This window comes from Camellia sinensis, chromosome 15 (genome assembly GCF_055761805.1).
Source record: "Camellia sinensis isolate YWXY chromosome 15, ASM5576180v1, whole genome shotgun sequence".
Classification (NCBI taxonomy): domain Eukaryota; kingdom Viridiplantae; phylum Streptophyta; class Magnoliopsida; order Ericales; family Theaceae; genus Camellia; species Camellia sinensis.
In genome coordinates this window covers 114,964,157-114,976,979 of record NC_138975.1, presented here as the reverse complement: position 1 = coordinate 114,976,979, position 12,823 = coordinate 114,964,157, and the positions used below count along the sequence as shown (strand labels likewise).

Below are 12,823 nucleotides of genomic sequence, written 5' to 3'. Positions count from 1 at the left end.
AATAAATAAAACTAAAAAAATGAAGAAAGATAAATGAAATTCATCAACAACACATACTTGAACTCAATAATGAAAATAATAATAAATAAATAAATAATGAAAACCAAACTTTGTAGCAATATTATCAAATTACAAGTATATAAATTGCACTTGATTTGAAACAATTATAAGTTATAACCAAATAGCCACTGTATTCTTGCAGTTCATTTAAGTCCAAATAAATGTCAGCCCCATCAAAAAGATATTCTGCATTTTCAAACACCCATTCCTCGCTAAACAAGTTGCTTCGGAGGATTGGGGGAGGAGGGTTTCAACTACCACATTTTCAAGAAAATGATATTTTACAGAAACCCAATTCCCAATCCCATAAAACCTCAAATTCTTTCTTTTCTTTTCTTTTTATTAAGTTCTTAACAAAAATCTCCAAAATTAATACATAAATCTTGATTGATTCCGAAAACATAATCAACACAAATCAAACGGTTAAATAATAAATCACTAATAGCTCAACTACAATAAGCCAAACAGAACAAAACCCAATTAAGATTTAAGGGCAATTAACATATATACACGAGCAGAGTATAAAAAAGAGCATGTTTTTGATCACTTACAGTGACAGGTGTGTCGACCCTTTGAACATTGCTCTGTTCGACGAGGATTTCCATGGCTTTCAGGCAAAGGGACTTGACTTCGGACTCTTTCAAAGGCTCGCACTTCTTCAGCTGCTCAATTTGACTGTCTAGGTCTGACATCTTCCTCTTTGTTTGGTCTCCTCTGTTACACACATAGAAGGATCGAAAAATAGAGAAGAAGAAGAAGAAAAGTCGGAACTAACCTGTTAGAGCTGCAAGTCGAAGCTATGTTGAAAAAGAAGAAGAAGAAGAATCAAAGCTATGTTGAAGAAGAAGAATCAAACCAGAAAAGGAATCAATTCATCAGAGCTCAAATCCCTCTCTCCGTACTAAAATTCGCCGCATTATATATATATATGTAGAGAGAGAAAGGGAGAGAGACCGAGGGCAAAGGTTGAGTATTGTTGAATTCTTGTACTATAGTGATTTTGAATGGTGGCCTAGGGTTTGTGTTTATGTGAATGTCAAAGAGAAAGAGAAATAGACAGAGAGCAAAGAGAGAAATAGAGAAGGGCAATGGTGAGAGAGAGGGAGAGGGAGAGCAAGCGAATATTTCTATTTGTTTATGTCTTCTACGTTTCAAATTTCCCTCCCAAATTTTTGGCGACCAAAAGACCATATTAGTCGCAGAAAAGGTACCTTCGCAGACAAATTTTTTTAGTCGCCAAATCTCAATCAACGGTGACTAAAATATTAGTCGCTAAAAGTACTAATTTGGCAACTAATTTTTTTTAGTTGTTGAAAAAAAGTTTTTGGCGACCAAATTTTTGGTCGCCAAAAAATATGTGACCTTCCGCGACCAAATTTGTAGTTGGTCGGCAAAAGTATACCACTTTCTGCGACCAACTCATTTTTTGGTCGCCAAAATATAACATTCTGCGACCAATAATATTTGGTCGCCAAAAATAATGATCATTCGTGACTAATTAATATTTGGTCACCAAATGTCATTTTTTTGCGACCAAAATTTTTTTGGTCGGCAAATGTGTAAATTCTTGTAGTGCAATAGAGGGGTGTGATTGGGTCAGTTGGTTTGAATTGATATTAAATGAATCATGCACTTAAACCAAATCAATCCAATCTAAAAAAATGAATCAATCAATGATAATCAAAATAAACAAGTCTTCAACATTTAAATCTAACGTAAACATAAAATAAATATTGTTTAAAACAAGCCAACAATTGTGAATAATATAGTGAAGTCCAACTCAAGCTTAAATACAATCAAAATAAATCAAATCCAGTAACATAACTAATACCGTAAATTCCACCTTTACCTTCTAGTATTTTCTTCTTCCGCTTCCGATTCCGATTCTTCTTATGCTAGCAACCCTCAACTGAAAATCAAAATAAATAGTGAAAAATGATTAGTTGCAATCAAATCCATTAAAATAGACCAATTAGACAAAAACATACCAATATATATTGAATCTTATAATATAAATAAATATATAGATTTGGTTATCAGGTTTGTTCGATATAGATATAACCTAAACCAAAAATTAATCCAATCCTATTGAATTATAGAATTGAAGACTCAAGACTAAACCAATGTATTCAAAAAAAGAAAACCAAACCAACCCAATAATGTCAGTTTGGTTTAGTTTTTTTTTTATTGTATGATAATTTGTCCACCCCTAAACAAATATAAAGGCAAAAAAGCAGAGAGATATATCTCAACATATTTTATGATGAGAATTAATGAGGGGGATGTGAAAGAAATGATAAGAGACCCAACAATTTTTTCGTCTCTTGTCAAAGAAAGAATTATCCAGAATTATGAAATTTACCGAATGTCGAGGTGGGACACATGTTGCACTTTGTAAAAATCTTCTCCTTCTTCACCATTGACCCTTCGAAGCTTGTTCATGAAATTTTCGCTCCCATCCTTAATTGTAAATTGTTTGAGGGTAGCAATGAATCTCAGTCCCTCTGGAACCATTTCTAGTACAGGGCAAAAAGCAATTTCTAAAGCAGAGAGATTGGGCATGGCTCCTTTTTCCACCTCCCACTCTTTTAAATGCGTCAACCTAAAGAGATGTAGGGTTTTGAGTTTGGGGAAACCATTAGCGGAGCAAACCATTTTGTCCCCCACAAAGGCATCGTCACCTAAAAAGAGATATTGTAGGTCGGGTATCCTCTTCAATGTTGGCAGAGGGTCTTCTTCAAGGTTACATCCCACCAACGCTAACGTGATGAGGTTGGGAGAGAAACCCTGGCAGTACTCTGGTAACTCGGGAATAATTCCACGAATTTTCAACATGTAAAGATGGTGACACTCTAACAGTTGTTTGAGAAGAGTCAACTCTTCTTCTTCTTTGAAGCAAAATTCAACGAATACAGATGTTTGTCGGAGGTGGTCGGCACCGATGCCTAGGTAATTGATGAAAGCCGCTAAGTCCTGATTGTGCACCTTCAAGAAGGCTGCATCTTCTAGTTGCCGAAGATTGATCAATTTACACAGATCATTGACGTCACAACACCTTGTGCTAAATCCTCGTAATGTTTCGAGGTTGCTCAACCCATCAAATTTGAATTTAACATCATTCAACTGAATATACAAATGCCTCAATTGTTCCATTCCATGTATGACTATTACTTCACCTGAGTTGAACTTGCAAAATCGTAAATCCAAGGTTTGCAAGTGTTTCAACTTGCAGATAGATGAATGCCATTTCGGTATCCGACAACCTTGAAACCTCAAATACCTCAAGCTAATTAGGTTGCCTATTGATTCGACTGACTTTTCATCAAACTTAAGTGCTTCAAGATCCAAATTCCTAAGCAATTTGAAGAACTTCAAATGGGAGTTGAACTCTATTAAAGACTCCTCATCGACACTCCTTGAAGTGCAGATCAATATGGATCTTAGATGTTTAGTTGCCTCCAATTCAGGGAGGACAACTCTCTCGACATCCCTATCCAAATGAATTGCAAGTTTGCGTATTTTAGGAGCAGTAGTTGTTGATGTTGTGGTGGAAAAGTAATTAGCTAGATCAGTTTCGCATTGGAGATGAATGATCCCAAGAAAATCATTCATTTTTGCCTTTGATAAACACAGCTCCAACATAAGGTCATGAATGCCGCAATAAGTGATCCTTTCAGTATCCTTCTCTACTTGTACTTGAACCATGCACCTCTGTGCAAGCACACCCAAGTAACGTTTTGCCACATCCATTATTGTTTCATCTCCCACTCTATCATCATCTACAATTATACCGTCACTTATCCACAAGTGATATAGTCTTTTAGCATCTACCTCATAATCTTCCGGAAAGTGACCAAAATATAGAAAACATGGCCTCAATTGGTAAGGCAAGTCATGGTAGCTTAAAGCTAACACCGTTGATACTCCATTGTCATCTTGTATGGGGTCGTCACTCCATTTATGCGAACGAACATTTTGGTATACAACCTCCCATTCCCTTAATGTATGCCTTGTTGCCAAAAGTCCACCAAGCACAATGATTGCTAACGGTAAACCAGCACACAACTTTACCATTTTCCTCCCTATTGCCTCCATATTTGTGTCAAGCACTCCAGAGTCTACAAAAATAACAAAATGCAAAATTTAAAGACAACAAAAATTAAATTATTGCCTAAAGTCTATAAAACAACAAAAATGAAAATTCTAATGAATGCATGCGTGAATAAGCAATAAAAAATGAAAATTTGCCGACTCTTTCGACCCCCAAATCAAATTTTTTAACGTGGGCCTTTTATATATATATATATATAGATAGATAATTCTAAAGCGAGCTTGTAATATGGATTGATTTTATTTTATTTTTTTTTTTATTTTTTTTTTTGCAAAATCAAATCGGTTGGTAATTTAAGCTTTATTTAAAATTTTTGAACTTTCGTATTCTCGAGTATAAAACTCAAATTAGTAGTTGTAAAATTACTAATCAACTGGCATAATTCAATTTAACAATCAAATCCATTGAATTATTCTCGTGACAAAGTTGACCAAAGGTAAGATTTAATCAATTTCAATTTTAAAAATTTTATTTCTTCTGCAAAATCAAATCGGTTGGTAATTTAAATTTTATTTAAAATTTTTGAACTTTTGTATTCTCGAGTATAAAACTCAAATTAGTAGTTGTAAAATTACTAATCAAACTTGCATAATTCAATTTAACAATCAAATCCATTGAATTATTCTTGTGACAAAGTTGACCAAAGGTAAGATTTAATCAATTTCAATTTTAAAAAGTTTATTTCTTCAATAACAACTGTAATAGGGATAGTCAATAACATTCTAGACACAAACCATATATTTGAAAATAATCATCCGTTAATTTTAAATAATTTACTACATCAACAACCTTTTTTGTTTCTATTTAAGGGATAGTTTTTTTTCCAACCAATTGTTGGGGTCCAAAACAGCCGTGTCCTCAACTTTGCCTCAAAGTTAGCACTATTTACATTGGTACTTGCATCTTTTCAATCAAACGTTCTATGTCAACAAAGAAGAAGAAAAAGCTCAAACTCATGCATGCATTTGGTGCAAAGAGAGTGATGTTAAGGGGTCAAGAAATGAATTGTGACCCCATTTGAGAATTTGTTATTTTAATTAGAGGCAAACTTCACTTTACCCACTTGTGGTTTGGGCAGGGTGTAGATTACCCCTTAACATTCAAAAATCACCACATAACCCTTATGTGATTTGTGGATTGAAATGCACACTAACTTTCTGTTAGCAGAAGTTGTAAATTGACAGTTATACCCTCATCTTCATCTTCTTCTTCTTCTTTCCTCTCTCTCTCTCTCTCTTAATGTTTCCCAATCAAAGATATATATTTATATATATATATATATATGTATGTATGTATATACACAATGAACTCTCTCTTCCTTCTCTTCTTCTTCCTCCATCCCCATCCAAAAATTAAAGAGTTTTAAAAAATGTCACAAAAGTCACTAATATTCAACTTTTAGCTACAGTTTGAAAATTTTGTCACAGAAAAATATTACTAATTGTAAATTTTAGTTATAACATATAAAAACTATGACCAAAAAAAATCAGTAATTGTCAATTTTTAGCAACATGCAAAAAATTATCACAAAAAGTTTTTTTTAGCTACGATTTTACTAGTACTTATTTTGAATTTTACTTGATGAAAATTAAGTCTAACTATTTTGACCTATTGATAATTTACGCCATATATATATATATATATATACATATATGTATAAATTTTATGTTTCTATATGTTTGATAACATTGAGTTTTGTTGGTATATTGGGAATGTTTGTTGTAACCCTTTGTGTGGGGTTAATTTGGGTCTATTTCGATTATTTGAATCATTTGTATTGTAAGATTTATCGAGTAAATCAACTATAAAAAAAAATCATAATTAGTCATATATTTATAACCACATAATAATAAGATCATATTTATTTTTTAAAAAAAATATATGATTTTGATAATATACTATCTATTTTTAGAAAACAACTATGGATCATGTGATTTTGAATGCCTGATTAATTTGATTTTTTATTTATTTATTTTTATATGTCCTTCCCTATTCCAACTATTGAAACTTAGGGGAATTACAACACAGTGGGATAGAGGAAAAAACATTATAAAAATATGGGGTGCAAGTGATTATGTGATGAAATGCGAGTGAAAAGGTACAGAGGTGCAAACATGTTTGTGTAGAATTTTATTTTCTATCTCACTGGAAAGTAATCCCTTGAAAGTTTTCAATTTTATGTAGTTTTCGTAAAATGAATATTCTAAATACATTTGGTATGACCCTATGGCCAGTAGAGCTAAAGTATTTTCCATCTTTTCCAAATTTTTGCCCATGGGTCATTAATCTTTTTAGATGATAATAGATCACACAGATGATATGAAAACTAACATTGAAATAATTTAATTTGTATCAAAATATATAGCAATGTGGATTGATTAATATTACCTCTACCATCTCTTCTCAGTAATGATTTCTTTTGAAGTAGATCCCAACTTTCCTCGTCATTTAAACACTGGGGTTCATGGAAGATACAGTATGGATCTATCTGTGAAGGCAGTGCTTTATTACGAGTCGTTAGCAATATTTTGCTGCCCATGTTTCTATCTGGGAAGGCCGGTTTCAAGCTCTTCCAAGCCTCTATTGACCAAATATCATCCAATACAACTAAGCATTTTTTACTCTGCTGGACTTCATAAAGTTGCTCAAACAACTCTTTATTTCTCATCCTGACAACCTCCTCCTTCCTCTCTGGAACAAGTTTGATGAAGATTCTTTGCAGAATATCTCTTGTTTGGTATTGTTGAGATACGCATACCCATGCCAAATAATCAAAATGATTCTGGACATCTTGGTGATGATATACTTTTTTAGCTAGAGTGGTCTTCCCCAAACCACCCATGCCATAAATAGAGACAACTCGACTAGGAGTATAGTCATTAACTTGCACCAAATGTTTCACAACCTTGTTCAAGTCTTCCTCAAACCCAACAAAATCCTCTTCAAGAACATGCTGATACGTTTGCCTCAATTCTTGTTGCTTCTCAACTATCGAACTTCTTATGCCTTCACCTGTAGCAGTATTAGTTTAGTATTTCTAACAATCAATTTTCAATAATAATATTGTACAAATAGAATTTTCATACAAAAAAACCTCACATAAAATGATTTTTTTTCTTTTTCTTTTGTGATTCTTTCATTTTAAAGAGGAAAAAAAAAACACTCATTTTATGGTCTAAAAATAACAATGTCACATAATTTGTATGAATTTTGTATATAAGAATTCTATTTATGAATCATTTTTCACCATATAACAATACATCCTTTATAAAATATATATTTAAAAAGTAGAGGTTAAAATTGTGAAATATTATTTTTTTTATATGTTTCTATAAATTTACATGATTTTTTGTTTATTATTTCTAGCAATATTTTTTTAGAAGAACAAGGACAGCACAATTTTTCAGAGTAATATAGGTCCTCCAAAATATACAATGACAAAAATACTCCCACTATATCGCTTCAGGTATCACCTATTACTTTTTTAACTTATTTAAAAATTTCAAAATTATATAACTTTTGATTTAATTTTTTTTATTTATAAAATTTGTATTTTTTGAATTGTTTCATTAATATCTATAAAATAAGGTTCATGATGAATATAAAATTAAAAAAAAATTTGACGAAATTTTATTAACCTGAGGCAGGTCGGTAAAATTTCGATTAGTCAGTGAAATTTCGAGGACCAAGTCAGACTAGTCAATGAAATTTTTGAGAATATAAATTTTACAAAAAATGGAGATTTAAATCAAATGTTATTAAATTTTAAAATTTTGAAACCACTTCAACAACGTAAAAGGTCACATGAGAGAGAAACAATGTTATGAGAAAAATTAGGGCTTCGTTTGGTTTAATTTTAGAATCATGATTTGAGTGTGGAGTTGTGTTTTGAAAGACAGATTTGTGAAATGAGTTTTGAAAATAGAAAACTTGTTTGGTTATGTGTTTTAAAAGAGTTTTAAGTTTTGAGTTGTACTTTGAAATTGTTTTGAGTTTATTTTTTTAAATCTTTGAAAATTTACTAAATTTTATTTTTTTTAGGATAAATTTTTTTATTCTAAATATATATTTTTTTAATGTGCATTGTATTTACTACATTTGTGCGTTGTATTTTTAAAAAAATATTTTAACAGAAGTGTTAGAAAATCAATTTGGATTTATGCCTGATAGGTCAACAATAGAAACGATCTGTCTTTTGAGGAGAGTAATAGAAATATACATATATCTATAAGAGACATTCATATGGTTTTTATTGATTTTGAGAAAGCATGATAGAGTACCTTGGAATAAATCTTGTAAATATTAGAGGAGAAATGGGTGACAAAAGGATACATTGATGTGATTAGGGACATGTATGAAGGTGTGGTGATCACTATTAGATCGTCTGCTGGAGACACATGTGAATTTCCAATTATTGTGGAGTTACACCATAGATCAACCTTAAGTCATTATCCTTTTGCTTTAGTTATGGATGAGTTGACGAAAAATATTTAGGATGATGCGCCATGGTGTATACTTTTTGCAGATAATATCGTGTTAGTGGACGAAAGTAGAGAAGGAGTTAACACTAAGTTGGAGACCTGTAGAGAAACACTTGAATTTAAAGGATCTAGGATAAGTAGAACTAAGACAAGTGCATAGAGTGTAATTATAGTAACAATAGAAGCATAGAAGAAGTGAAAATTGAGAACCAAAAACTACCTAAGAGTGAACATTTTCATTATTTAGGATTGATTATCACAACAGTTGATGAGATTCGCGTGGATGTAGTTCATAGAATTAAGGCATGGTGGCTTAATTGGAAGAGTGCGTCTGGGACACTGTATGATAAACAAGTATTCACTACATTAAAAGGAAAGTCTTATAGAACGGCTATTAGACCAGCGATATTGTAAGTGACGGAATGTTGAGCATTTAAGAAACAACAAGTAGATAAGATAAGTGTTGTTGAAATAAGGATGTCAATGTAGATGTGTGGCAAGATTCGAAAAGACAGAATTATGAATGAGTATATTCGTGAATGAATAGGAGTAGTACCAATAGAAAATAAGTTGAGAGAGAATAGATTGAGATAATTTAGCCATATACTATAGCGATCCCTAATTTACCCTTGTTGTACAGTGATCCGGACGTGTGTCCGTGGATGTTGGTAGTTGTTTATTATCTTGTTTACATCCTTTTTACTTAGTATTTGAGTTATAGGATGTGTTGGGCGGGTTTGTTACAGGTTGGTTGAGTTTAGAAACCAAAACTAGTTGCCCAGATTTTGGCCTGTACGCTCGAGCGGGGGTTTGGGCGCTCGAGCGGGGAATACACCCATCCAGTATTTCCTGTGCAGTGTTGTACGCTCGAGCGTGGGATTGGCCGCTCGAGCGGGGTTGTGTGAGTGCCGCTCGAGCGGGGAGTTGGAAGCTCGAGCGGAGACCTGGTTCTGTCGAGATGTTGGGAGAGTGCATCCGGCGCTCGAGCGAGAGTTTGGCCGCTCGAGCGGGAGTCTGTGAGTGACGCTCGAGCGGGGTGTTTTACGCTCGAGCGGAAGACTGGGTTTAAGTTTCGAAGTTGTGACTTTTCAAATCACTTTTTCACTTTCTCTTCTCTCTCTTACTTTTCCAAAATCACCATTGTTGAGCCTCTCACTCTAGACTCTACCTTCTCTCTAGGTTTTGATCTAGTAGGAGTGATTTGCTCACCTTTGGCCTTTACAAAAAAGTTGTTGATCGTCGAGGGCTACATTTTAATCTGAAAATCTCGGGTTTTGGAACACGTTGGGTTTTGTCATCTTCTCCTTTGGGACTCCGAATTTGAGGTAGGGATATCCTACTCCTCTCTATGGATTTTGTCTTTAAATTTTAGTATTTTGAGATGTTGGGTTTGGTTGGGTAATTTTGTGAAAGTTTGGGGCTTTTTGTGTGATTTTACAAAAGTTGGGGTTTTATCTATAATAAACCTAGATGCATGTTTGGCATGGGGAAATGATATAAATGTTGAATCATTGTTGAAAATGGGACCTAAGGGTTGAAATGTTAATTATGGTAATTGACCTAATTACATGGTTTGATTAATTGTAATAATTAATTGTGAGAAATGAGGAAATGAAATGTTGATTGAATATCCATTTGTGCATTTGTTTTCTGTTTAGAAATAACTGCTTTGGGCTATCGGTGGAGGATAGTCGTGATTGTTGTAGACAATGCATGATGATTAGGCAAACTGAAACTAATCAATGGAATGTGTCATGGAATTTGACGGTTGATAGAATACATTAATTGTATGTATTGAGTGATTGTATACAGAACCAATGTGTTTGTATACGTTATGTGTAGAGGAGGAGATGGGGGATGTACTCCGCGATTTAGGGGACGATAGGGGATGTACCTCTAAACCGGATAGTGTTGGGAGAAGATAGGGGATGAACTCCGTAGATACAGCTCATATGCTTGTCTAGAGAAGTGAAGATAGAGCTCATATGCTTATCTTTGTGAAGTGTGGATACAGCTTATATGCTTATCTGTAAATGTGGGATATTGTTGTTATACATATCTGTTGGGAATGTGGATACAGCTTATATGCTTATCTGTGAATGTGGGATATAGTTTTTATACATATCTGTTGGAATGATGATAGAGCTAACATGCTTATCTGTTGAAAATGGGAAAATGAAAAGTAACTTGGACTCATAAGTCGTATGACATAAATATGTGATTTATGTGAATGTATCAGTGTTGGCCATCTATCAATTGCTAATCTTTTAGTCATTGTTCATTGTTGGTTTAGTGTATTTCTACTGGGCTGTGGCTCACCCTATATGGGGATATCATTTTCAGGTACAGGTAGCATGCCACCTCCAAGGACATAGCTTGGGAGGCTAGAGGCGGACATACTTTTGTCGTTTTACTTTTTGATTTATTACATGTAAATTCAAGCCAAGGGCTTAATGTGTAAACGAGTTAGTACTCTTTGTTGTAACCAAGTGTTAACTTGGAAAGCTGTAAGCCCATAAGGCATTTGCTTTTGTTGTTAACATGTAATACTTTTGTAATGGAACTCTGAGAAATGGAAGAATGTGGTTATTTCACAGGTCAATGAATGTCTTATTTAATGGGTTTAATGTTGTTTTTTTGAGGGCGTTACAACTTGGTATCAGAGCGTACCGGGTTCGAATAGTTTGGGTCCGTGGGAAGTGATTAGTATCACAATGGGTTTGTCTCGCTTGACAGAGACTTAGATGTAGTATCATATGCCATGTGCTTAATTGATGACATGCTTATGTGACTATGTGGGTATGGGATTTAATTTCTAGGATGTTGATTGAATCCTTGGGTTTCTGGGAGTCTTGTTGGAAAAGCACTTGATCAATGCTGTTTCTAACCGGAACTCTAGTAACGCCTTGGGACTATCATTATCCGGAAATGAAATTCGTAAGTGCTTATGTGTTTATGTGCTTATGTGGAGTGAAATACAGTTGTCCATGCATTAGGACGTGAGTGTTTAGTTTCGGCACATTTATGAATGTGCTAACGTTCTGTATTATCTTTATTAGGATGTCAGGACGAGGAAGAGGTGCTAGGCGTGGTAGACCTGCGAGGCAGGAAGTACCGTTATCGGGTGAGATTCCGGCAGTACAGGAGGGAGTTGGCCAGGCCAATGTGGCCGAGCCAGTGGGTCAGCAGGCTATGGGTGCCTTGGCCAGAGAGATAGCAGGAGCTTTGGGTATTCTTAGAGCTGGGAATCAGGCAGCTGAGGCAGGGCCTTCTTTCTTGAAGAGGGAGTTTTTCCGGTCTAATCCGGATGAGTTTGTCGGGGATCCGAAGGAGCCACTGAAGGCTGATGAGTGGCTAGAGCAAATGAGTAAGACGTTCGAGATGCTTGGCATCGAGGACGGAGCACTGAAAGTGACCTTGGCATCCTTCCAACTGAAGGGAGATGCGGGTCAATGGTGGAAGTACGAGAAGGCTCGTGTGGGTGGTACTTGGGAGGCGTTTGTGAATGCTTTTCAGGAGAGGTTTTTGTCTGCAGCAGCGAGGGAGAAGCTGAGGGATCAGTTTAGCCGGCTCAAACAGCAGGGCTTGTCGGTGGCCGAGTTTGAGGCTACTTTTACCAGTCTGTCCAGGTTTGCACCTGAACTGGTGGCGTTTGAGGAACGCCGTTGCTATGAGTTTGAGCGGAAGTTGAGGCGAGGCCTCAAGTTGAGAGTTGGTGGGTCTTACATTCGAGAGTATAGACACCTGGTAGATGCTACTGCTCATATGGAAATTATGATGCAGGAAGAGGAGGACGAGCAGAGGGGCTCCAAGAGGGGCCAAGATGGTCAGGGTGATGGCAGGAGACAGAGGGGTTATAACCCTCAGCAGTCTCAGGGAGCAGTTTCTAGATCGACCTTTCCAGTGCCGAGTGCAGGCTCGGGGAGAGGCAATCAGGGGGAGTTTGCTTGTTTTAAGTGTGGCCAGTTGGGTCACAAGGCTTCTGTTTGCCCGCAGAAGGGTGGGGGTCAGAGAGCTGCTTCTTCCTCAGCTAGACCGCAGAGTCAGAGTTTGGGCAGGGGGCAGCCCTTGTCTTGTTATCAGTGTGGACAGCCTGGGCACCTGAAGAGGTTTTACCCGCAGTTGAGTGCTACTTCGGGAGCGTCTGGTTCTAGGAAGACGCAGGGTTTTC

At 35.5% G+C, this 12,823-nt stretch overlaps 1 protein-coding gene across 1 annotated transcript in view; it reads right to left on the bottom strand.

Moving 5' to 3' along the window:
* Positions 1 to 498: 498 nt before the first annotated feature.
* The window catches only part of LOC114300697 (putative inactive disease susceptibility protein LOV1), a 35,959-nt gene continuing 23,634 nt past the window's right edge, over positions 499 to 12,823 (bottom strand). The window contains exons 7-10 of the mRNA XM_082908497.1: positions 6,560 to 7,183; positions 2,423 to 4,178; positions 612 to 774; positions 499 to 510 (exon numbers count right to left, since the gene is read on the bottom strand). Of these exons, the coding sequence (XP_082764623.1) occupies positions 499 to 510; positions 612 to 774; positions 2,423 to 4,178; positions 6,560 to 7,183 (2,555 nt within the window). The remainder of the gene's footprint in view (positions 511 to 611; positions 775 to 2,422; positions 4,179 to 6,559; positions 7,184 to 12,823) is intronic.